A 26,499-nucleotide genomic window follows, 5' to 3' on the forward strand; every position below is an offset into this window, starting at 1 on the left:
TCAGTAGACCGAACTGTCTCTTTTTTTTTTTTTTTTTTTTTTTTTTTTTTTTTTTTTTTTTTTTGATATCTCTAGAAACTTGAGAAGTTGCATAGAGCATTGTGAAGCATAAATATGACCTAAGGATGATGTTTTTGACACTAAACTTGAAGTGTTGACTTAAGTGACCTTGAGTTCAGGTAAGGACATGATTAACGATTCGAACCCACAGGTTCGGGTCATTACAATAGCAGACTCAGGAGTCTTAGGATCGGGGCTACAATCAAGGCAGAGATCTAAAGTATCATCCTTAGATAATTGACTTCATTGCTCGGGCTATAGAAGCAGGTGTATCAGCTGTACTTCGAAATTAGCCAGATACATGTATCAGCACCAATAGTTATACGTATAAACGACTTGTTATAAACATGACAGCGAATAAGCATTTAACATCAACTTCATCACGGTATATATGGCTGTCAATTCATGCCACAAGTGAGATTTTCGTCAGTGGGTTGAAACAAGGTAGGGTTCAGTTTACAAAGTCTGCCATTATTGTTTGGAAAATGATCTCCACTTGGAAGATTATACTACTGGTCAGCCTCAAATTACAGCTATAATCCATTGAAAAGGAATTAAAGAAAATAATAATCAGCTCTCAATCATTGACTCCTTCAATGTCATCCCATCAAAATTATCTATATGGTTATGCCCATTGGCTTGAGATCTTCCATGGGTGATTCAGTAATGAAGCTCTACTGTTAAAATTTTATATATAACAAAGATTAATCTTCAATAGTGTCAACCACAGTGTAGGGGAGGGGTGGGGTTCGAGTCCGGACCTAAACAAAAGAGATTTTGTTTGCTTTACCCAAAAAAATAAAAAAATAAAAAAATAAAAATAAAAATCATAGTGTAGGGTTGACAATCGGAAAGATTGGTTTTTCAACCATGTAATATTGGTTGACAATAACATATATGGAGTAATTAATAATGAAAATCAAGGTTCAAATTCCATCATATATCATTTTAAAAAGTTTAAAATTAAGGTTCCATTTGTTTCGATGTAAAATATTCTTTTTGGAAAATATTTTTCTTTTTTAGGTAAAATATTCTTTTATTTTTACTTTGTTAGTATTTGGTAAAGGTCTACGTCAAGGTTGAGGTCGAATCCATCGGACGGGACATGTAAAATAACTTGCCGAAAATTGATGTATAAGTTATTTTTCTTAAATTTTAATTTTTTTTTTTCATAAATGTTTTACGACAACCAAACATCAAAAAATAAAAAAAATATTTTCTGAAAAATATTTTACGCCCAAACAAACAGAGCCTAAATAAAAAGTAATAACATTTACTATGATTTATGACGTTTTTCTTGTTCATTTTTGGCTCATGACCTTTCTAACACCTGATGATCGACCATAAAGTTCAAAATATGTATCATGTAGTCACACTGTTTCTCAAGTTGCAAAATGGTTTCTTTAAATCACAATACACAACAATTTAAGGGAATTATTTATTTTATTTTATTTAACTTCTTTTTCTTCTTTTTTTTGGACATTAGGGTACTGTTGGATTTCTTAGAGTACCCATAATTTACCATCGAATACATGTAATCTTCTGTCCCACATGAATTCCTTGTGAGGGTCTTTCAATGAGACCATTCCCTTGGAAATTTGAGGGAAAGAAATTATATTGTCAATTTGAACATCTATACAAATGTGAAGGTCCAGGGGCAAGCAAACATTGGCCAGCTGGTATCCGGCCCGGCCTGGACCCCTAGCTAGGTGGATGGGCATGATAGAGACAGCTGGTCAATCATCTGGTTAGGCCCAGTACCCGGCCCAGCCCCAGGTTTGCTTCAACTTTTTTATTTTCAAATACAAATATACAAAAGTATACATTATAAGAATACACCAATATATAAATATATTATTGTATTATACATTGCAAAAATGAGCAAGAAATTTATCCACAATGACCGTTGCAAAAATATATTATTGTTTGGCATTCTTTGTTCACCTCTGAGCAAAAGATCATTACTCTTATATATTGATTATAATAGCAAAAACACTAAATACAAAGCTCATATATCATTCAGCCTGCATTATTGTTTGTTGTTTCACAAGTGACAGAGCTACCAAAAGGCCTTTGAAACATACATAAAATTGTTTAGGAAAAAAAAAAAAAACATACATAAAAATTGTTTCTATCCCATTTTATTTCATGTACTGACAGATAATTATTTTGTATACATAAGCAAAATGCGAAGATGGAGGAGAGGGGTTAGGAAAATGGAAGGAGGGAATGCACAGATGAAGCAAAAAATGTTACACAGAATACATGCTACTTACATAACAAAATTGCCATGTAGGTCACGATACGGTGAATGATGATGATATAAGGTTCCCATGAATCTCTTGGATTTTCGGTCGTCGCTTCATAAACTCATCACTGGTCCTGGATTGTGTAGAGTTATAAAAGAAATGGACATAGAACCTTCTTGCTAAACTTATCATAGATAAAATATATCAAAATTTTCTCAGATATTTAAACTTGAGCAGACTAACAAATAACACATCATATAAGCATTTACCCAACACAGCATGTCGGAACATTATGGTTTAAATTGTATTTATTTTCTTTTTAAAATAATAACTTATAGAATAACAAGTAATATTACATCCACCAACCGTAGAACATGAGACATAAAGTGATAAAATTATCGCATTTCAAAGAATCAAAGATCTGTGCTACTACACAAAGTAATTAGTGGTTACAAAGCATACATTCCCAAAAACCCTATTCCTCCTAAAAGTGGATTTCAGGTGGCAGAGATGCTAATAAGCAACATTATTGAGTGCTACGTTAATTAGACGGGTTTGTAGTGTGTGTGTTTATTTAAGTGTCCAATTATCAAATACTCAAATTCAAGGACACAAGAACATGACTAGATATTCATATTCTTTAAAGTCATTATTTTTTTTTTTTCTAAGGTAAAATGATTTTATTTAAGTAAAATAAAGATAGCTAAATAGAGGGGCTTCATTACTTTTCAAGCAATAATGTAATAAAAAATAATTTGGTGCGTTCAGGTTGTGTCACGACCCACCCCATTGTGTAGATATCATCCGCTTTACACACACTCCATGTTTCGAGTTTTCAAAATGCGTCAACACAGTTAGGAGGCATCCATACATGTAAGTGCCAACAACTTCTCCCCCAGGCAATGTAAGACGTCGCACACTCCCCCATTTCTGGCTAGGGATTGGCTTTGATACCATTTGTCACGACCCGCCCTGTTTTGTAGATATTGTTCTCTTTGTACACTCTTCATGCTCGAGGTTTTCAAAATGAATCTACATAGTTAGAAGGCATCCACACATATAATAGCCTGCAACTTCTCCCCAGGCAATGTGGGACGTGATATAAGGGTACTTAAAAGAATTATGTAACGTATTTTAAGTGATAAATAATATGTGTGGAAAACTTTAATTGTAAAAGATCTAGCAGTTAAAATCACACATCCTTATTCAAGAACATGACATTTTTAATCGTTTTATACTTAAGAAATGCCACAAGCAATACAACACTGGCAGATTTGAAGTAGATACCCTGGAAGGATTACCTTTGACAAGCATGTGCTATATGATGACTAATTTTACAGAAGCTTATCAACACCAAAGAATTGCAAGCAACAGAAATCAGTCATGAGGCACAAAGTAAGATTTCGTGTTTCAAGAAGATTACTCACTTTGCACGTGTTAGGTTTACAGACTTCTTTAATTGCTGCACTGATACCATAAAGGGTCATTTTCTTCACCTGTTAAAGCCATTTTTTTATTTTGATGCATTCCAATAAGAATAATTATCAAGGAATGAAGATACAAGTAATTAAGATTGTTATGAAATTTACCTCTAACATTTTTGCTTTGGCTTTATGATGTACAGGAAGTAGACGCAGTTCATCAATCAAATTGATGCATTCTTTGGCATTTTCCGGTGAAATGAAGTCCAAAACGACATTAACACAGGACTGCAGAAAAATACATTAAACTTACAGAAAAGTCTTACTCCTTAATCAAGCTGATGCTGTAAGGTTGTGTTGACTACACTAAATGAGAAACTCTTTTTTTTTTTTTTTTTTTTTTTTTTTTATTTTTTATAAGTAAAAATTTTATAAAAAGTGCTCAAAAAGGGGAGCGAATCCCAAAGAAACACAAAGCCACATATTGTCTCAAGCCTTCAAAGAGGCCAAAAAATAACAATCTCCTCCACAGAACGAAAATCTCTCCCAGAGACCGAACAAAAAAGAGTGGAAATAATGGAGAACTTGAGCATAGAAATAGGCTTCTCCTTTCCATCAAAATATCTCCGATAACACTAAATGAGAAACTTGCGTGCAATTAAAAGCTTACTCTACAAAACTTAAAACAGATACAAACACACATGTTGCACATGCCAAAAATGTCAATATATATATATATATACACACACACATACATACATATATTGATAAGTGCCAAAAAAAGTCAACATATGCCAAAGTGCCACTACCTTAAGTTTTCTAATTTGATACGGACATCCAGCAGGAATGATGACAGCTTCTCCAAGGTGTTGTTCAAAAGACCATGGTTCAATATCTGAAAGAAGTGATAAGTAGGTTAACTCATTAAAGTTTATGCTAATTTTAACAACAACAACAAAAAAAAATATATAAATAAAAATAAATAAATAAAAATAAAAATGAATGACTGGAAAATAATACTTACTAAACTCGTCCTTAAGCCTCATTTTATGAGCTGCATCAAGGAAGAAACACTGATCAAGAATTGGATGAACAACCTGTGGCAGATGCACAACTAAATCAACATTAGCTCTGATAGTCTGATCGCATAGTAGAAGCTATGGTTTGCTCTGTTCTTATCTTACTTGCTTTGGAAAGCAATATGTGTGGCTGAACTCATTAGAGTGTCTTCTGAGGTATTCTATAAGCTTTGGGGCATCCTGTCTCCGGAAAATGTCCCATTGGGCACCGCAAGAATTATATTCTAGTTTCTTTCTAGAATAACCAGCGCTCTCTATATCATCCTGGACAGAATTCTGATCATCTGATTCTTCAGAGCTCTGAATGGTTCCGCTAAGAAGTATTGAGGCCTCAGAATCAAATTCAGGATCATGTTCCTTGGCATGGGACCTATCTTTGTCTTCAACACTTAAGATACTGTCTTTATGTGAGTCACCAGAGTATAAAGATACACTAGCAACTCCATTGGGTAAGTCCAACCCTTCTCCAATCATGTCCTGCAAACCTAACTCTTCAGTATTTTCACTATGCAGTGGTGATTCTCCTTTCACTTCATTTGTTTCTTTTTTATCAATGGTAGCAGCCTCCCTATGATCTCGAGCCTTATACTTCTTCATTAACTTTTTGATGTTAGAAAGCTGTTCTGTGGAAATAGGAACATCCGTAGCATGTGCCAGAATATTAACCTGAGCACGAAAGGCAATAGCATGAATGACAAGTATCATTTAAAAATTAAAAATAATAAAAAACCTCCAGCATATATACTGGCTAGATTCTATTCCAATAGGTACGAGGATAATTTTGGATAATCCCCGAATTATATATACAGGAGGGCGTGCATGAGAATTGAAATGTACATTATGATGCTTCAATATAAAATTCATATAATTACTTTTTTAATCTATGGCAATAATTAAAATTTAAGATGTTTGTTCAGACAAGAAAAATGAGGACAATATAATTTAACTTGCTATGTTGCTACATCCTCATCCTTCTGTGCATAGAACTTGGTATATTTAGTAGGGTGGCAGATGGTGCCTCCATTGTCCTCTAGCAAGTAGTGAGATCACATACTTCAGTTAAGACCAAAAGTTTCCTGCCTATGAGATATAGCTAATTCTCACCCATCTTCCATAAATAAAAAATAATAATATTACAATCTACTAAGATCTACAAAAAAATAAATGTGTATTACTTGTTAAAATGTGAACTGGGGGCCATCTCTTAAAGAACTAATTTTTTGCCTTCAGACCAACATACAAATAGAGTATCACAGAAGAATCCACACGAAGGACAAAAAGAAACACATTAGCACAGAGAGACGGCAAGAAACATATTAATTGAAAGAACTCTTTGAACTCACCCAATCCAAATAATAGAGATTAAAGAGCTACTCCAATCATTTCAAACATTGATAACACCAATTTTAAACCAGCCTCTGGATAGAATCATCCCACAATTTGAAATGAAGGATCATCTGCAGTACGTTGCAAATAGGATCCATCCTTCTAGGCAGTGGTAAAATAAAAAATATGGAAACACATAATCCTCCAAGCCCAGTATGTAAGGATAGGATTGTCCGAAGCGGAAAAATATATTACAGATGATATCATAAACCATTAAGATTAAAAATAAAGAGTGTGAATATCAGTATCAAATAATAATGCTAACTGAGAAAGATTTTAGTTTGTAACTCATTGCAGCACTGCTAACAAGAGACACACAGAATGTACACATGGTAATGAGTGGAGACAGAGGAAATTCCCCCACTTATGATCAGAGGTGCCACATATGGTTTGAGGGAGAGATGATTATCTTCAAACAAGTAGTGCTAAAAACCATGACTTTGACTTGGGCTGCCTTTGGTGGTGTTGGTAGTTGTGCTGATGCCAATGGCAGTTGTGGGGCAACCATGACAAAGAATGACCATCAGTTTCATATTTACTATATCATTTATCTGAAATATACGACAAACGCAGAGAACCAAGAACGAATTATGAATCACGACTAAAATGTAAACACGCCACACACAAAGAACTCAAATATTCACGTGGTTCGACACAAGTTGTGCCTACGCCACAGTGAAGATCTGATGAAAGATTTCACTATGCAAAAATCAGGAGAATACAAGTTCCAACCCCGAAACCCTAGCTCTTGCTCTCTCTCTCTCTTCCTGTGATTTGAGTGTCTCTCGTTGTTCCACTCCAAACCCCAAGTGCCCTTATATACCGGGCTACAAGAGAATATTAAACAGGGTCCACAACCAGCAAGCAAAAAACGGGTTAAAAAAAAATTTTGAGTCACGACATAACCAGAGCCGAAACAAAATTTGGACCACAGCATAACATACACACACACATATATATTTTGCCTAAAAATGTTTTCAACATTATTGCTAAATAGATGGGATGGGGCTTTGTATCCAAACAAACTCTGTGGGGTTCTTCAAAAAAAATATATTTTATGGACTAAATAAGGGCATGGCAGAAAACAGTATGCCATAGCACATAATTTTTGGACTTTTTCATAGAAAAATAGAAGGGATTTGGGCATCAGTTTAATGTGTCGCAAAGAACAAAAAAATCTCAGATTGCCAACTTCTTAGAAGGATGAGTGTTCTTCACTAAAAATCATTGAAGCGATGTACCATGTTGCAGAGATGCATATCATGCCTAATTGTACTGGTATAGTATACTACTGAAGAAAAAATTCATTAGGGTGCAGATATGTTGAAGATGAAATGCATGAATCCAAAATAAATAGAACAATGCAAAGGGAAAAAGTAATTGCAATGCAACTGGAGGGAAGTAGACCTACCACATCATAAGATTCATAACATAGTTTTGTCAAAAAATCACCCTGCATAAGTTCCTCAGGTCCTCCATATGAGATATAAATGCATGGACCTAAGTCAGGCTTTGGTATTTCCTGCGGCAACTTCACAGCTACATTTAGCAGACCGGATGTTGGATTCATATACTCTTGAAGTGGTAGAGAGCGTATTATCTCAGAATAATGAGCTGGAAACTGTTCTTGAAATATATGAGAAGAAAGCCAACCTTTAAATTTCAGCATCTCACGCCACACATTTGCATGTGTCCGCCCCTCCAGAGACCCCATAAATATCTGCTTAACCCCAATTTCTATCTGCAAGAAAACAGAAAACTAAAATATAAGAAAACTCACTTTCCTGAAGAGCATAATGTGGCGAAACAAAATTTTCCTTTTATAACATAATCAGGACATATACAGCATATAGATCAAAAAATATAATCTTCAAAATAACACCATGCAAGTTCAGTTATCAACTGCAACTCCTCCAAAACAAGAAGTGGTACTTTTTATTAAGTGACACTGAATCCCATGAGAAAATCAACAAAACACCAGTTGAATATCGTATTTGTAGCCTTCTTTTCCCATGGAATGAAGTTAAGCCACCACACAGCATATGACAATGTACTTCCACACCCACCCCCCTTGAAAAGGTACCTTTTACAACTTACAAAGAATTGTTTGGTATGCATAATCAGGTGTTAGGCCTAGGTTGCAAACTTTATTGATATACTGCCTTCCCATATCTAGGTTTGGAACACAAGGTCATATCCTTAACATCAGCCAAACGCAATGAAAACTAAATGTTGAGTGAAATAATGAAATTAGAATCATATTGGGGCAACATAAAAAGGGTCAACAAGAGATGTCAAAAAGTTTATATAATAGATGGTGAGATATAAAATAGAGGGTTCATGTTAATTACCAAAAGAAAAGGTGCAAGTACGCATAAAACTCTAGAAACTTTTAATGGAAAACCCCAGAAGATCAGCTTGAAATTCACAAAAGCTTCATAATGTTGAAGAAACCATGTTTCTTATTGCCTCCACATGTAAGTTGTGAAAAGCACTGACATATTGAGGCAGCATTTTTCAAAGGTTTCTTAGATCCAGACATCATAAATGGGATAAACAAGATATTGCTCATATGGAACCTTGAAATTTTGGTATGCTTTCAAAGAACTTCTAGATCTATTTTAAAACAAGGAGCCATAATTCTGTAGGCACTCTTTTGCATCATAATTTTAACAGATTCCTGCTGTTAACAATGAATAATGTTCAAAAAGTCTCTACAATTGTTAACTGTCACGCGTGCATGCACACACAGGGACGTGGGGGGAGGGGGATATTGCATTTCTTCCTATGGTTTGACAATGGAAAGTAAGCAACCAAAAAGTTCAAAAATAGTATATGACTTGACAAAGAACACTGACCTCACACCAATCCAAGCAATTTGTAGCTTTAACGGAGTCCTTGTCACTTTGAGGTTTGGCACTGCTCTTCTCAAGGTAAGTACAGAACATGACAACTGGATCCCAACTCAAATCCGAAGCACCCTCAATCACATTTCGAACTATAACAGGATGACCTTTACCCCAGTGCTTCTGGAAGTGTTCAATTCTTTCATCACAAAGATCCTGTACAGCAGGATAATATAGAAGGTTGTCATTGGAATCTTCTCTTGCAACCACTCCTTGCAAGAACTTGGTGCCACCAACTTTATGATCCATGCCTCTACATGGTGAGCAGCATGAAGAAACATCTGAAGTCCCTGGAAAGTCAGAACTGGAAACTACTACTTCTGCACTTACTTCAAGCTCTTTGGTCCAGTTGAAAGGGAAGACACATCTTAAATCAAGAAGGCCATCACCACAACCACCAAAAGCCACAGGTGGGCAAGATATACTGCCATCATCACAAGCTTTCCAGTTTAGCAATAACATGGAAGAAGCAAGGTATGTACTGTCACAGCTTCGCCTTGAGATGCTTATATGCTTCGCATTCGACAGAAGCTTGTCACCAGTCATACAAGCTTTCCTTCTATTGGGGTTTTTGGAGAGAGATTCTTGAATATTTCCCAGTGCACTTCCTCGACAAATCTCCAAAGAACAACTTAAGCATAACTTGTAGGAACAAGTTGTGCATTTTCTATGGAAATCCACAATAGAACTTTTGCAGTTACTGCTGCGTAGGAAATCAAAGGACACCACACTTGTAAATTTTCATAATTACATTAAAATTTTAAGCAGTATTAGACATACCAGCAATATAAGTTATTGTTCCCAAATCCAATATGCTGAATCTGGACTTCTGAGGGTGTTTTGCCTGTTACAGGTAGATACAACTCGGGAAAATATATTTATAATATAAAAATAAAAATATGACTTGGGAGGAGAATCTGGGACAAAATACTCAACCTTTACCTTTTATTTTTGCTTCTATTTCCAGCTCAATTCTCTGGTCTTTATTTATTTGTTCCAGTACCGGAAGTAGCATAAAGATCAGATAATGAAGAAGATAAAGCTTGTCAACCAGCTTTCTATCCCTAAAAAGATCCTGAAACAGGATTTATGTGTAAACAGAAGTGTCAGCATAAACCTAAGCAAGTATGCCATAGTTCACAATTCAGCCAACTCTGACATCATACCTTGTGTTTAGGGTCTTTAGATTGATTTTTTGAGCATGCCCTACAGCTGCAAGTTCCACGACATACTGGGCATGACATCCTAACTTCTTGCTTGTCAAAATTCCTAAATTGCATGTCAAAGATTATAGTTTGCCTGTGATCCTAATCCCATTTAAATTATACACTGCATGAAAGTAAGTTTGAATTGGTGTGTGTAAAAGATTATAATATATTGTCCCTGCTTCAAAGGATACCTAAGAAAAAGTTTGCTTTAGGGATGCTGTCTCAGGAGCCCAACAGGGTCACCAGGCCTATTTGTCTGGTTTCTGGATAGGCTCTTTTGTTGCGTATCTCAGAGCCCAGTGAAAATCCCGTTACATGTGTAACTTGTGAATCACCAACTTCTCTTAAGGCCAAAGCTCAAGCTATTAGAGAGAATGTAAATTTATTTATATCCACTAACACTCTTCCTTACTAAGCTTTGAAACCACGTTAAATACAATTCTTCAAAAAGCTTAAGCTAGTAAAGAGTGTTTAATTTATTAGATTCTTCTAAAGGAGTGTAGAGAAGGGCGGAACTTCCAAGAGGGTAGAGACCGAAGGAGCTTGGATGGCCAAATTAAGCCCAACCGGCTTTGAATGGGTTTCATCAGTTATTTTTGTTGCTTAGGCTGGCAATTGGGTTGAAGATTCTCAACCTGACCTCAATTCATATTCAAGTTAGGCTTGACCAGAGGTGCTGAGAAGCATGAACCTGACCTATATAGTAATAATGTTCTTATTAAAATATGAGTAATCCGAGCCTAACTTGACTAATGTGACCACCATCATCATCATCCTTGCCTTTATTCCATTCTTTCCAACCCTTCCTCTTTTAATAGGTGCATCATCGAGTCTACGTTAAATATGACCATACCACCTAAGTCTACCATACCCGATTTTATCATTTATGGGCACTATACCTAATATTCCCCTCACACATTCATTATTTATCTTATCTCTTGAGTGATTCCTGTCATCCAACGTAGCATCCTTATTTTTGCTATACGATTGCATTGCACTTGTGTCGTTTTCAACGCCCAACACTCCACTCCATACAATATTGTCGGCCTAATAACCAATCTATATAATTTTTATTTTTATTTATTTGGTATTTGTTTGTCACAAAGGGTACTACTAGCTTGCTGCCATTTTGTTCACTCGGCTCCAATCCTACGTACTACATCACCATCTTTTTGTAATATAGATCCTAGGTAACAGAAAGAGTTCTTTTAAGTAACTTTTTGGTTTTGCAGTTTAATTTTTATATTGTCATTGTTTTCTACATTATCAAATTTACATGTCATATATTCTGCTTGAGTTTTACTATTTCTTTGGCCCCTTGATTCTAATGCCTTTCTCCATATTTCTAATTTTGTTGCTAAGGCTTTGTATCTATTAATACCATGTCATCCCCAAAATAACATACAACATGGGATGATGTCTCGAATGTATATTTCGTTATTTCGTCTATATTATTGCAGATAGGTATGGACTCAATACCAATCCTTGGTGTAGCCCCACCTTTATTGGGAAGTCATTAGTTTTCCTGCATGTAGTGTTAGCTCTAGTCAATGCCTCACTATACATATCCAGAATAAGAGTTATAAGTTTTATAGGTACTTGGTCTCTTGTAGAGCCCACCAAATTATGTCTCTTAGCACTCTATCACATGTCTTCTCCAAATCTAAGAAAACCATATGCAAGTATTTTTGTTTGGAGGAGTGCTAGGGGCAGTCGCTTAGGTGACTATCCCTCCACACTCGCTCTTTTTATTGGTGGAAAAACCAATCATTAACTCTTTCCAACTTTATGGAACTTTAAAAACTTAAACATTTTTTGACAAAATTACCCTTTTAAATTTTTACTTTACATCTTTCTTTTCTTTCCTACATGTATATAACCCTCATTCTTTCCCTTTTTTCTTTTTTCAGTTGCTTTTAATTGTTTATATATATATACATATGCTCACCGTGGTTTTTTCCCTATCCGCTAAAACTCAATCCCATAATATTATTTAAATTAAATTTTTCAATGATGAAAACCCAATAAAGAATCCATCCACAATGAGCATATATATATATATATATATAGAGAGAGAGAGAGAGAGAGAGAAAAGAAAAGGAAGAGGGAAGATCTTAAAAGGGTAATCTGGTCCTAAAATGTTAAGCATTTAAAGTCCCCTAAAAGTAGGAAAGTGTTATTAATTATAACTTCAATGATCGGTTTTTTTCACCAATGGAAGGAGAAGTGTGGAGGGACAGTCGCCCAAGCAACTGCCCCTAGCACTTCTCTTTTGTTTATTCCTATGTTCTATAAGTTGTGTTATTAAGTATATGGCTTAAGGCTTCCATTGTGGATCTACCTGGCATAAATCCGAATTGGTTATCAGATATTGATGTTTTTATCCTTAATCTTTGCTATATTATTCTTTTTCCACAATTTCATTATATGATATGACTCATTAATTCAATTCCTCCATAATTTCCACAACTTTGTATATCCCCTTTATTTTTATAAATTGGTACTATGGTGCTTTTCTGCCAGTCTCTTGGCATTCTTTCTTCTCGTAGAATTTTGTTAAACAACCTTGTTAACCATTAAATGCCTATCTTTCCAAAATTCTCCAAGCCTCTATAGGTATGTTTTCCAGTCCAAGGGCCTAATTTTTACCCATTTTTTAAATATGACATCTACTTCCTTGTTATGAATTTCATTTACCATTCCTACATACAAGTCGTTACTTACGACTTCTTCTCTAGTATAGTCCTCATTTAGTAATTGTTCAAAGTAATTTGTCCATCTTTCTAATATATCTTTATCATGTTTGATTTATATCTTTAATACACCTAACTTGATCCATGACTCTCGTCAACCTCTCCCTATTCTTTGCTAATTTGTAAATAGCTATTTAACCCTCTTTTATTCCTAACTTTTCATACATGCTATTTAGTGCCTTGCCTTTAGCTATTGCTACCATCTATTTAACTTCATATTTAATTTGTTTTGTATTTCTTTAAATTCTCTTGTTTCTTACTTTTTTGTCATTCTTTAGAACTCGTTCTTTAGTTTTTTATTGCTTCTTGTATTTCATCATTCCATCACCATATTAATTTTTAATAAATTTCTTTCATTTAGTTTCTCCTAGAGTTTCTTTTGTCACATTCCTAATACAATCCGTCATTCTAGACCACAAGATATATATTTTCCTTCCAATCCCATTGTGTTCTTTACTACCTTTCAAGTCTTTCCATTTTATGCGTTGAAGTCCTTTCATTACATTTTGATTCATTGACTAAGAGGTCTAATACTAAGGCCTAGCTTGGTATTCAGAAGTGAAATGGAATGGGAATGGAATGGTCATTTTCATTCTATTGTTTGGTAGCAACTATGAAATGAAATAAGAATGAAATGATAATCATCATTCTATGTAGTGGTGGTGGAAGGCAACGACGGTGGAAGCGGTGGAAGGCAACGACGGTGGAAGGCGATGGTGGTGGTGGGGGAAGGCGGTGGCAGGGTGAAGGCAGTGCAAAGCAGTGGTGGTGGTGGAAGACGGTGGAAAGCGGTGGCGACGGCGGTGGTGGCAAAAGACAAAGGTTGTGGTGGTGGTGGAAGGCGGTGGCAGTAGTGGTGGCGGAAGCCAAGAATTTCATTCCATGGAATGAATGGTCGTTCCCATTTTAAATGCCATACCAAACAAGGAAATGATTGGAATGTGTACCAAAACTAGGCCAGTCTATTTTGGTTTGTCAAACTTTCTCCCGAGATAACCCCATTATCCCGGAAGATGGTGGAAAGCAGTGGCGGTGGTGCTGGCGGAAGGCGGCGGCAGCAGTGGAAGGCGATGGCGACAGCGGTGGTGGCAGAAGGCAATGGTGGTAGCGGTGGCGATGGCCAAGAATTTCATTCCTTGAAATAAATTTCCATTCCATCCGTTTAGATGTGAAATGAATTTTTATTCCTTGGAATGAATGGTCGTTCCCATTTTAAATGTCATACCAAACAAGGGAATGGTTGAAATGGAATACCCATATCAACGCCTAGCAGTACCAGGCTCCTACTTCCCAAAGAGAGGTCAGGGGTTCAAGCCTTAGTGGAAGTATGTGTGTGTGAATACCAATTAGGAAAAAAAAAAAAAAAAAAAAATGGAATGCCCATTCCATTACTGCATACCAAACTAGGCCAGCCTATTTTGGTTTGTCAAACTTTCTCCGAGATTAGTTTACAATCTTTACATGTACCCCATTCTCCTCTTCCATGTAAGCAATAGTCAAATTTTGTTTTTTTTATGCCACTCTTATATAGCAAGGTTGGGTATGAGTCTAACTCATCGGTCGGAGGCATAGTCGGGCTCCGGCTTGGTTGGCTATTTGACACCTTGGGTTGTGCTCCAGTTAACACCCGTATAACCCGTCCAAGTTGCATCTTTAGGCCATGGATCCCAAAATTTTTACATGATAATGATAAAGCATCCAAAAGTCGGACTAAGGTTACTTTTTTGTGAGTGGAGAATGACATGAGCCATTATGATGACGTCATTCTTCACACACAAAAAAAGTTGGATGCCTTAGAACTAAAAATGAAATAGTGAGATTAAACTATTACCTATGTTACATAGACTTTTCAAAAGTAGTGATGTACCCGTGTCAGACACCTATTGCTCAGACATTGATATAGGAGAGACACTTCTGGTTGAACATATACTTAAAAAGCATATCCAATCATTCAGTTATATTATATTATTACTTTAAAATGAATTAAATACCTATTTTGAACATTTTATTAGATAAAAACATTACTTTACTCTAAAAAATAAAATAAAGTAATTAAAAGCATATCCAATCATTCAGTTATATTATATTATTACTTTAAAATGAATTAAATACCTATTTTGAACATTTTATTAGATAAAAACATTACTTTACTCTAAAAAATAAAATAAAGTAATTAATAAAATGAATATTTAACCGTATGTTTCGAAATTTGAAAAGTCTGACCCATGAATACATACCCGTACCCGACACATGTTTCAGAGTCCATATAACATAGACTATTATTACTCTAACCCTTATAAATAGTGAGATTGAAAATAATAAAAATGAAAAATAAAAAATAAATTTAACATGTGGGCCCCAAGCCTATAAAAAACTCAATTTGACTTCCAAAATAAATAAATAAATATATATATTTTAGTCTTTTCCTCACCTTTTTTTTTGTTTTTTATTTTCTAGCACACTAGGGGGAGGGGAACCACTCTAGGCCACCAAATGATGCCCTTTTTAACTCTATATATATATATATATATATATTTTTTTTTACCACACCCTTTTTTCCTCTACTTTTGGGGGCCTACATTTTAAGAAGAATGTTAAAAGAAAGGAAAACGAAATAAGTATCTCCTCTCATTTTTCAATTTATAAACTTAATAAATTGATGCAGATACATGAACGGTTGACCTTTGACCTGTGAAAAAGTACCACTTAAACTGAAAACTATATTTGTGATCCAAATGAGGAAAAACAAACCGTTCTGTGATACAATCTGTGCAGAAGAATTCTTTTCGGCAAGTCGAACACTTTATTAGAATCCGATAACTGCTTTTACGACACCAATGGCAATTCTTCCTTCTTCTTTTCTTCAAATTCTTGTCCTTTCGCGCACAGGGTACGATCTAAAGCACAAAAAACAAACAAATGAATCAAAATTAAAACAAAACAAAACAAAATCATATTCAAATTAAAATTCAATGTTCAAAGTTCAAACAAACAATACAACAAACAGGTCAAAGAACAAAACCTGAAATGAACCAATCGGAATTGGCTCGATGTTCTTCGATCGAAAGCACCTCCTTGGAAAAGAACTCGAATCAAGCCCTAATTTGACATTGCACGGACCGGCATTGCCGATTTGTTGCTGCGGCGACGGAGACGGCGGCGAAGGCGATATTGCCATGAGTCCATAGGGCAATTCTCTCGTCACTTCTCTGTCACTTCTCTCCGATTCTCTCTCCTTCTTCTTCTCCACTTGCCTCTTCAAGAACTCTCTGATCAGCTCCAACTGCAAATCGCCTCTCTTCAGTTTCATCTTCTTCAATGCCTCGTCCAATGCCTCGGAAGCGCCGATCGTTTGGCTCCGCTTCGCTTTCTTCGAAACTCTCTCTCTCTTTCTTGCCCTAATTTCAAGATTCTGAAGCTCGGAGTCTTGATTTCGCCTTTTGTTCTTCGGCTTTCTTTGGAGTTTCAGAGACTCCGGGTCTTTTCCCTTGTGTTGGTGGCGACGGCCTTGGATGTAGTGAATCTCACAGAGCTTCTTGTCGTCCATGACTCGCCGTGTGCACCGCCATTGTCGGCCGTCGGTTCTGCGGCAACGCAAATTGTCCGGTAGAGCCTCATCTTCCTTCATTGAGTTCAATTTTCCCGGAAAATAACAATTTTCTCGGGAAACCGATCGAAAAAAGTTTGGCGGAACCGTCAATTGTGACACCAGAAAACGGTGGGGGAACTGGGAAGAAAACAGAGAGGGCAGAATAGGGTTTTGGTGTGTACTTATTGAGTGTTGTTACAGTGGGAATTGTGTAAAGATAGGGCATATATATATTGTTTGTGTATATATAAAGTGATAAAGAGTCCAATTTTGACTGGATTGCTTTGATATGGTCACAGACTCACAAGTGGCAATGCGAGTCTGATTGATGATTGTCCAATCCAATAGATTTTTATCTAATTTTAGATTTTTGGGTATTATTCAGAAGGAAATTTTGGAAGAATGCCATTTGAGTGATCAAGGTCTCTGTCCTCGGATTTATATACTCGTATATTTATATGTTTTTAATTACGCATTGACATACCCATATCAGATTTATGAATCTTCTGTGTTGAAGATTCAATTTTGATTAGTGGGTCATGAAATTTCTGAACAATTTGATGATGATAGTTCTATGTTTCTGGTTTATTTTGATTTGCAGTAGTTTCAAACCAAGCTAACACAACTTTTAAGAAGCAATTTTGTAATTGCAGAGGAGAAAATACGAAAATGTAATGTTGTCAATAATGTGAAGAGTTGCACTAAAATGTTCCTGTAAAAATGATTGTAGGCATGCAAGTTTTAAGTAATGACAGTAAATGATGGTTAAAAAGCTGTCACTGTGATGATTTGGGGACATAATTAGACTTGATTGCATGTCTTCACATCTAAATGAGTCAGTTTTTTTGGCGCCTAGGGAATTTTTTATTTTTTATTTTCTGCATGTCCAAATTCAGTAGGGATTTGAGAGTAAGTAATTCCTGTACAGAGTAAACTCTTTGTAGTTAGATCATTGCAGACCAATTTTTAATGAGTTGGAAATTTGGAATCCTTTGCAATTCAATACGATTATTGTATTGTATTGAACGGATCACAATTCACACACGTGCAACTTACTAGGATCCATCTGATACATTTAACTCGTTTCATGATGCATAAAAGAAATGAGGCAAGGTAGCTGCATTTTGATACAGAGGAAAACTACTGATATGTGGTCTAGGTGGAGCAAGGAAATAATGGAGGAATTTGTTATGCTAGTTGGGCTTTGCTAAAAAGAGAGAAACAAATATCCACCTATATTTCTAACTTAAGATATTTTACAAAGTTCTGCAGATACTGTTTTTTTTGGGTACAAATGCTACAGAAATGATCAGCAGTCAATTAGTACTGTGAATTTCAATTTTATATTGCAGAGTCCAATATCGAATTTCTATGCTAGTTACATTACATTAGGATGCTCATATTTTCTTATAATTCTGCATTGAAAGATGTCTGCTTGGTGTTAAAGATTCCAGACAAGTTTGTTATTTTTATTTATTTTCCTTTGTCCAAGAAGTTCTTACGAAATTTGTACCCCAAGAACCTCTATGGAAGAGCACCCAATCTGTAATATAGCACGGGTGCTGTACTACATCCGACAGCTCCCAGTATGCATACACGTTAGTTGTAGTTAGATGCAGTTGTCCACTAGATCCCAACACTTGCTAGAAACAGTCTTTAGAAAGAAATATATATATACATACAGCGAAGGATCACTGCTGAACAAAGAGGATATTATACATGTGATGAAGAGGATATATTTGAAGTGCTCTCAAAATTGAAAATTGGGGCCATCAGAAGTCATGACAATGCTTAATAAAGTAACTATATAAGCTGGTTTCCTTGTGCTAAGCAAAAATAACTAAATTACACCTAGAATTACACAATTGAACAATACTATATCCAACAACAAATGTTTAGAATTACTCATTTTGAAGAGATACTAGAATAAAATGCTCAAAATTTATAAAATTAGAAGTCATATAGGTGATGGTAAGTTCTAAAGAGAGAACAAAAACTATGATCTTACTGTTCCATGAGACAACATAACCTAGTTGAACAATCCAACATACTATGATCACACTATGCTTTTGCTTGTCACACCACATGAATGAACATAAGATACATGTCACTTGTTATGCTGTGTGTTAAAACCACATACATTTATCTTCATATGTAATAAATGTCCCCATCACCAACTTGCACACAAATGCACAGACCAAAAAAGAGAAATGGAAGACTACAAGGAAGAGAAGAAAATGATAATAATAATAATAATAATAATTCATACCCGCTTGGAGCCTCACTTTTTAATACATTCTACAGATTTGACTACTTAAATTGAAATGACTTGATCTATTATAACCATAAACATATTTGTATTCATTAAATATAGAACTATGCATGCAGATTAAATGGGGAATTTCTAATATATGAAACAGTCAAGTAAAGTACACGACAAAGTGAACATTTTCCAAAATTAACTAACTTGATTTTATTTCCCATTGCAACTGTTCAACAATATATTAGATAATTAATGCAAGAATGAAAATTTGATATAAATTTTTGAAGGACTCCAAAAAGGCAACAATCTCTGGATCAAAATTAAACTTCCCTGATCTGTTTATTTTATGAGGTATTGAAAGCTCAATTATGATTAGGTGAATAATTTCATATAGAGGCTTCAACCACCTCAAATTAAAAGCCATAGCAGTAATTCAATTGTGTATAACTGCAAGTTGCATAAGACAACAATTCTTGATCTTTATTTATCATGTCCACACAAACTATCATCTGGCATACAACGAAAAAAGACGAAAAATCATCACATTTCTAATACATGGAAACACATTCCAGTTGAAGGGTTGGACAGCTTTTAACAATAAATTAGTGATGCATTCAGATTCTGCTGCGAGCCCAGCAGTAATTTCCTGTAGTACTCAGTTTGGCTCCTGCTTTATCTCCATCCAGATTTGAAGTACTTTGTGTGGGGAACTGACTTTTTAATCAAGGTCAAGAATTTGGCTCTTCAAAATTTGTCATTCCCAATTAGCCACAACCAGCCAAGAGCAACCCCTGCAAATATGCCACCTAAAAGACATAACACTAGCAAATTGCCCAATGCATTTTGCTCCGGACCCTACAAAACAAGAAACCAAATAAATTTCCGAAGGAAAATTTTGAATTATTGCACATTTTGGACGTTTATACTATGTACCCGAAGAACTTTAGGTGGAATAATTAGGGATGGCAACGGGGCGGGTTTGGAGCGGGTTTCTCTAAATCCCGCCCCGCCCCTTTTAATTTTTGTCAAGTCCATGCCCGCCCCGAGACCCGCGACGGGTTGGATTTTCATATCCAACCCCGCCCCGTTAGGAAATACTGTACCCCCGTGCCCGCCCCACTAACAAATTTTTTTCTCCCACTTTTTGGAACTTAAACTCCTGCTATTTAAATGTGCAAAGCCTAGGAATGACACAACATAAATAAAATTATGTATCCTAATAAAAAATAAATAAATAACATGCACGTAACATAATTCAGAGAACATAATAAACAAAAATAAAAGTTTAATACAACCAAATCACAAGAAGTTCTAAGCTCCAACTTCCACCATAACCAAAACAAAAGCAAATTTAATACCAAGTTTATATCCCAAATTAGGATTATAAAATATGGGTAATTGGGTAAGCCGCTAAAATAACTTATTAATATATATATATATATATATATATATATAAAATATAGTTATATGCGGGGCGGGGCGGGGCGGGGCCCCTAGGATATGTATATTGAACCCTTACCAGCCCCGTGACCCTCGACGGGTACAAAATTTATATCCATGTCCGCCCCAACGGTATAACAAGTGTTCACATATCCGTTATTAACGGGGCGGGACGGGGCGGGGCCCCGGCGGGGCGATAAAAATTGACATCCTTAGGAATAATGTTAACCAACCTTGTAGCCTTTGGGAGCCACTGTGAGGACACAAACGGTAAGATAACCATTGGTTAGTCCCAAGATGGATACAAGCATTATCATCCATCCCTGATCACCGTATTTTGCAGTGAAATAAAATGCAGGGATGAACAAGAAACGGGACAGTATTGCAAACATAAGGCCCTTCCTTGACTCCAATTTCAGGCACTTCACGAGGGGAATGTATCTTGATATTAGATCCCAGACGTTGTACATTGCTATCAGAACAAGTGGATACCTGAAAGATCAACAAGGTGCAAATTTTCTAATTAAAATTTACATGATTCACCAGCAGCGTCAAATTTGAAGTCAAACTCATTGAATCTAGAAAATATTTAATGAAAAAGGTGATTGTCAGAGCCACATTGTTTACTTCCCCCACCTGCCCTAAAAACTGTCAAAGCAATTGAATCTCTCTGCTCATATCATTAAGGAGCTTTTAATTGTAGGCATGTTCTTATCAATTTTAAGTGAGAATTCCAAGGAGTGTTGGCTCCACGGCTATCAAGTATATGGTCACGAAATAGTATGCCGCTAAGTTTCAAACTACATGACAATTAAAATGATGTTTGGAAATCACTGATAGGAATTATGAAACTGAACTTGTGTAACATATGTTTCAGTTACAACTATTATAGGCCATTTGGTGACCACAAGAAAATGATGTAATCCCATTTAGTAATCATCTCTCTTGATGCACAATCCCAAAGTTAAGAATTTGTAAAGAGAAGAATTGTTACAGTAAACCAGTAGGTAAAAAAGAAATATCAAGCTACTTTCTTTTTTTCTTATTAATTCTTAAATCGACAGATATTGTGAATGCTATGAAAACATCACATACTAACCATATGCTTTCGAAGAATTAGTGGTTCCACAGGACATGACAAAAATGGAAGTTAATTAACCATTAAAGATGCTAGGTACCATTGTCATAAACGAACACTTACCATGAACCTAGCTGGTGTGATCCAGTGTTTTCATATAAGAACCCGGGGAAAATCGAAAGAGTCAGGACATATATTAAAAACAAGTCTAACGCATAATCTATGTTCTGAAAGAACAACTGTTTGTTGCTCAACCGCTCCAGTGATTTAGAATGATCTTCAGTCTGCATGGATTCCAAAAATTATCTTAAAGTTTGGGAAACTAAGAACTTATTCAATAAATTTCCTACTCTTTTAACTTGCCTGTGTTTGAATGCCAGCAGCTTTAAGATCAGCTGAAACAGTTTTTGATCCTTCTGAGGCTGCTTTTGAGCGGTAGTACTTCACAATTGGTAGTTTGGGGAAGTAGATTGCATAAAGAAATATACATAGAAACTCGAAGAATGTGGAGATGGCAAGGAATAGCACTGCAAAAGAAGTAGCAGAAATAGTTATCAACATAACTTTTGAAAGCTCATGATAAAAAATCTGAAATTATTCCATACATACTTGCCCCCTTGCGAAGACCATTATCAGATTTTTCGAAGGCTGCTTTTGTGACTAGCCTCAAAGCAGAGGTGAGAGCCCCTGATGCAGCCAAACCAGCTAGAAATGACTGCAAGATTCGTAACAGGAATATTCATAAATCTAGTTAGTCGATTCAAATAGCTAGAAAGTGAAGGCAAAAGTGGTGAAAGAACATATGAAAAAGGAAAATACATCTAACCACAAGACTTACTTGGATGAACTCAGGGCTCATGAATGATAAGTCTCCCACCATTCCACCTTCAACATGAGCATCTGCAACCCCAAAAGCAGCAACTATGACACATATACCAATGTAAGTTCCAATCCCTCCTTTTCCGGATGTGGCTAAATCCAACTGCCAAAAAGTGAAAGCAAAATGGAAGAACAATTCTGAGTTGAATTTCTTTAAAGCATGGATTTCTAAAACAAATTGGTGTGAATTACAGAAAATCAACAACAAAATTATACAAATCGAGTAGTGGCAGTACTTACAACTAGGAGCAACAAAGTACTCAAGAAGAAAAGGGTGTATCCCAATATGTTACGCCATCTGGTATCAATCCTTGCCTCATAGTATGAAAGTATCCCGATTGTACCCAATGCAAATGGCTCATAAACAAGGGTAAGTACCCTGGAAGGATGGTATTTCTGCCACGCAAAAGAAACATCTGATTAAAGAAATTGGTGCACGTACATCTAAAATCAAATTTACACATTAGATAAGTGTTTTGTGACATTCAATTTCTTTTTGTGGGAAATTTGTGCTTAATATTATGCTGTAGACTATAATGAATCAATTTAAATTGGTGAAAGTTGGAGGAATCCAAACTTCATTTCAACTTTCATTTGACTGAAAATTATATCAATATCTTCATACTCTACAGCATGGTAAGAATCATGAAGCCACCACAAACCACTCCAACTCGAGTGCTCTAATCTTAAATCAAGTCAATTCAGAGACTTTTTTTTTGGCAAGTAATTCAGTGAATACTTAATAAAACAATACACCCTTATCATCTAGAACAGTACTAAATCAGTATAGGAAAGAGTCATATTCTGAAAAGAAAAAAAAAATGATAGAAATTGATTATCGGCTAAGTACCGGGAACAATTCATAATAGTAGTCTCCAATTGTCAGCATACTGTTCCATGACACGAGGGTTCCCAATCCAAGAATCCAACATACTACCATTGCACTAAACCTTCCCTGAAAAAAAAAAAAAAAAAAAAAAAAAAAAAAAATCACAAATTAGTTATTTTCATGTATAATTCCACTGTATAACCAATTTGTGTCACAAACCTCAAGCCTGTTTGGAGCTCCATTTACTTCAGTAATAGTCATGTCTTCTTTCCTATTAAGAAAAATAAACTATAAAATCAACAAAAGCAGTATCCCCATGTTTTTATAGTATTTGACACAAAATGGGAATGATTTTGTAAAATATAAAAGATGGACACAAAAACTATCATGGTGCCATTAGGTTAAAAACCAGAACAATTCAATTTACATAAATCTGCAGTATGAAATATCCAAAACAAAAGCTCAAATATGCTAAGAAGTTAAATCTGACAAACTTCAACCTGCTTTTGCACAGCAGCTTCCAACAACAATATAAGGAAAAAACAAATCAAGATTCAAATAGTGATGATGTATATATAATACTCCGTGTGTGTGTATATATATATATATATATGGCGATAACATCAGAAGGATGAAGAAATCCTTCTGTGGGATTGATGTCTTTATCAAAATCTGAAAATTTGTAAAATTTCCAAATTATAGTTATAAACAATGGAGTGAAATCCAAATATAAGAAGCAAAGAGAACTGTTCCTATAGTAACTGTTACTGTGCTGCTCGAGTGAAACATATAATTTTCAAAAATCATTGTTATAAGGAATAAATAAATCTTTTTCTTTTTTTTACTTATTATTTTTTACTGAATACAGGAGGAAAAAGCTTTACCTTCTCATGACACTCCACCTCTGACTACGATTGTTTCTGTGCTAAATTTACCTCCGATGGGCGGCCAAGTGTTGGGAAACAATTGTGACTCGTATTTGTTTTATAATTTATTTTTATTTTAAAGCTATTTTATATAGTAATTTCTTGTAAGCAGGACAGAGGCAGTACGGGAACGCGTGCCCTGTTCTTTTAATTCCCTTATTTTTCTATATATATTTTTTGGAAATATATAAAAATACTCCCTTAAAATTTCTCCTTCACTTATATATTTTATATGTTTCTTTAAATTGTTTCATTATTATATTTAATTTATTAATTTACCTCATTTAAAAATATCTGTCCCCTTTATATATATATATACACTCCATAAATATTTATTTATATGTATATATTCATTATTATGTAAATATTTATTTTTCCAAAAAAAGTTTCTGATTCTAAAGTATTGAAATTAGGTTTTGGAACCCTACAGGGTGAAGTGTAAAAAATTTTCTGTAATTTAAAAAGAGTGCGACTAACATCCCTCGCATAACTCGTGGTCAAATTTAATCTTGTAATTTCAAAAGTATACAAATAAAGACCTCTGAGCTCTTAAAATGAAATGGCTCATTATGTTATTAAAAATTATCCTTTAATAACCAAACTACACTTGTACACTACCTAAAACTACCGCTTACTCCTTCTCTATATATAAATATGGGTGTTTCTATAGTTACAATATATATTTTTTAAAGTATTCTATATATAATATATATAATACACTTATTTAATTATTTGTTTATATATAATAAAAATATTTTCTCTCTCCACTTTAATTTGGCTCTCTCTCTCTCTCTAAATAATTTCTATTTTTTTATTTGTTTCTCTCTCCTCTCTAAAGTCTCTTTTGCTCCCTAAATAATTTCCATTTTTTAATATTTTCTCTCTCCGCGTCGTTGAATTGCGCCCGGAGAAGCCTCAACATCGTCACCGGCCGAAGATGGGTCGAATTATGGAGTGTCGCCGCCGTGGCGTGAAAGAATGGATTGAAAATGATGAGAGATTTAGTGAGAGAAAATGTAGATAGAAAGTAAACAAAGGTAAAAGAGGGACAGATCGTGAAGAGGAAGAAGGGAAGGTAGTCAAAGGCAGATCTTGCATGCCGCGCCGCCCTCACTGCGGCCCAGAAGCGCGACCTGCAACGGAGCGTCCGTCGCCGGAATGCTAGGTACAACTTCGAAATTAAGAAGACGATTCTGAGTCGCCGCCGGGTCAGACTCGGCGCGAGGCACACATGCCTGATGCTTTGACATCTTCATTGGACTCTGGCGATGGCGATAAGCCACCGAAGAAGAGGAGAATTGACGACGACGATGAAATTGAAGGCGATGTTGATGAACGAGTTGAACCTTTCTCGCAACCACACCCACCAATCACTCCCCATAGTGTGCGAACCAGACATAGGCCAAGATTTCTAATTCTCATAGCCCAAACTAGTGTCAACCGGCGAGCTCAGATCGGAGTACGGCGTAGCAGAAGAGCCAAACCCATGAAGATATTCCAACACGCAGGGACGGATCGGCAAATTTTATACAAAGGGTTCTTTCATAATTTCAGTAGGGTAATTTTAAAATTTTATGGATATAAATATAAAAAAAGTATAAATTTAAGGGTATAAAATGCAATAATAAAAAATTTCAGTTAGCGTTTCAACTTTGTGCCATTTTTTATTATTATTGTATACAACATCTTTGGGGTGTTATAGTCTTTTTACCGAGCACAATTCATTTCTTCAACAAAAAGCACGCTAAGGGATATTATTTACACATTGTTAAAACTAAAAGGGATTTTTTGCACTACACCCCTCTATAAATAGATACTTAGGGTATTGTGGGATGTTATTTACACATTGTTAAAACTACAAGGGATTTTTTGCACTACACCCCTCTATAAATTGATACCTAGGGTATTGTTAAGGTTGCCTAGTAAGGGAGTTATGAGTGCATTGAATAGGTAGAGAGAGTTAGGTTTGGTAGAATGGATACGGAAGACAAGATAAGAGAAGATGTAAGGCTTAGGTATCTCCTTCACAGTATACGGTGTAAGGCTTTACACCGAGAAAGCTACATGTTATTCCGATGGTGGTAATTCCCAACAAATTATAATGTCTCCTTATCATTATAGTGGAATCTCCTTCTTAATGGACGTAGCCTTGAGTTAAGGTGAACTACGTAAATCTTGTGTTGTGCATGTGTGTTATTGGTTTATTGCTTTGTTAAGATTTTCCATGATGTTCTTGTTGACGCAACTACATATCTCGAAAAAGTTTGACTAGTCGCACTTTCTTTATCACGTTGTCTATGATGTTCTGTAGAGTGCGACCGGCTACATTTGCCCAATTCGTGGTTTTGCGTCTTAGTTCGTGATTCTTCACTTGTGCTTGCCTAACAAGTGGTATCAAAGATAACAATTCGACTGAGATGGTTATTCAAAGAA

General features: G+C 35.4%; 2 protein-coding genes across 4 annotated transcripts; both read right to left on the reverse strand.

The window, feature by feature from the left end:
* Positions 1–2,056: 2,056 nt before the first annotated feature.
* On the reverse strand, positions 2,057–17,035 carry LOC132306544 (lysine-specific demethylase JMJ28). Of its 3 annotated transcripts, none has more exons than XM_059803983.1 (13): positions 16,085–17,035; positions 15,814–15,959; positions 10,268–10,370; positions 10,044–10,176; positions 9,882–9,945; positions 9,054–9,804; positions 7,607–7,936; positions 4,915–5,475; positions 4,755–4,827; positions 4,540–4,625; positions 3,899–4,018; positions 3,737–3,805; positions 2,057–2,436 (listed from the first exon to the last, which is right to left on the reverse strand). In XM_059803983.1, the coding sequence occupies exons 1-13, from the start codon at positions 16,688–16,690 to the stop codon at positions 2,434–2,436; spliced, it is 3,045 nt and encodes a 1,014-aa protein (XP_059659966.1). In that variant the 5' UTR covers positions 16,691–17,035; the 3' UTR covers positions 2,057–2,433. The 3 variants fall into 3 exon arrangements, with proteins under 3 accessions (XP_059659966.1, XP_059659957.1, XP_059659948.1); XM_059803974.1 differs by having other exon boundaries at positions 2,057–2,442; positions 9,054–9,801; positions 16,085–17,034; XM_059803965.1 differs by having other exon boundaries at positions 2,057–2,442; positions 16,085–17,034.
* Positions 17,036–19,373: 2,338 nt separating this feature from the next.
* LOC132306560 (equilibrative nucleotide transporter 3-like) lies at positions 19,374–24,106 on the reverse strand. The gene is made up of 10 exons (XM_059803994.1): positions 24,025–24,106; positions 23,360–23,411; positions 23,162–23,266; positions 22,552–22,707; positions 22,271–22,414; positions 22,042–22,147; positions 21,796–21,959; positions 21,556–21,716; positions 20,588–20,846; positions 19,374–19,769 (listed from the first exon to the last, which is right to left on the reverse strand). Exons 1-10 carry the CDS (start codon positions 24,030–24,032, stop codon positions 19,659–19,661), a joined length of 1,266 nt encoding a protein of 421 aa, XP_059659977.1. The 5' UTR covers positions 24,033–24,106; the 3' UTR covers positions 19,374–19,658.
* Positions 24,107–26,499: the final 2,393 nt, after the last annotated feature.

The sequence above is a fragment of the Cornus florida genome, unplaced genomic scaffold (assembly GCF_030987335.1).
Source record: "Cornus florida cultivar Cherokee Brave unplaced genomic scaffold, ASM3098733v1 CherokeeBrave_3.0.0_Hap2_Chr01, whole genome shotgun sequence".
NCBI lineage: Eukaryota > Viridiplantae > Streptophyta > Magnoliopsida > Cornales > Cornaceae > Cornus > Cornus florida.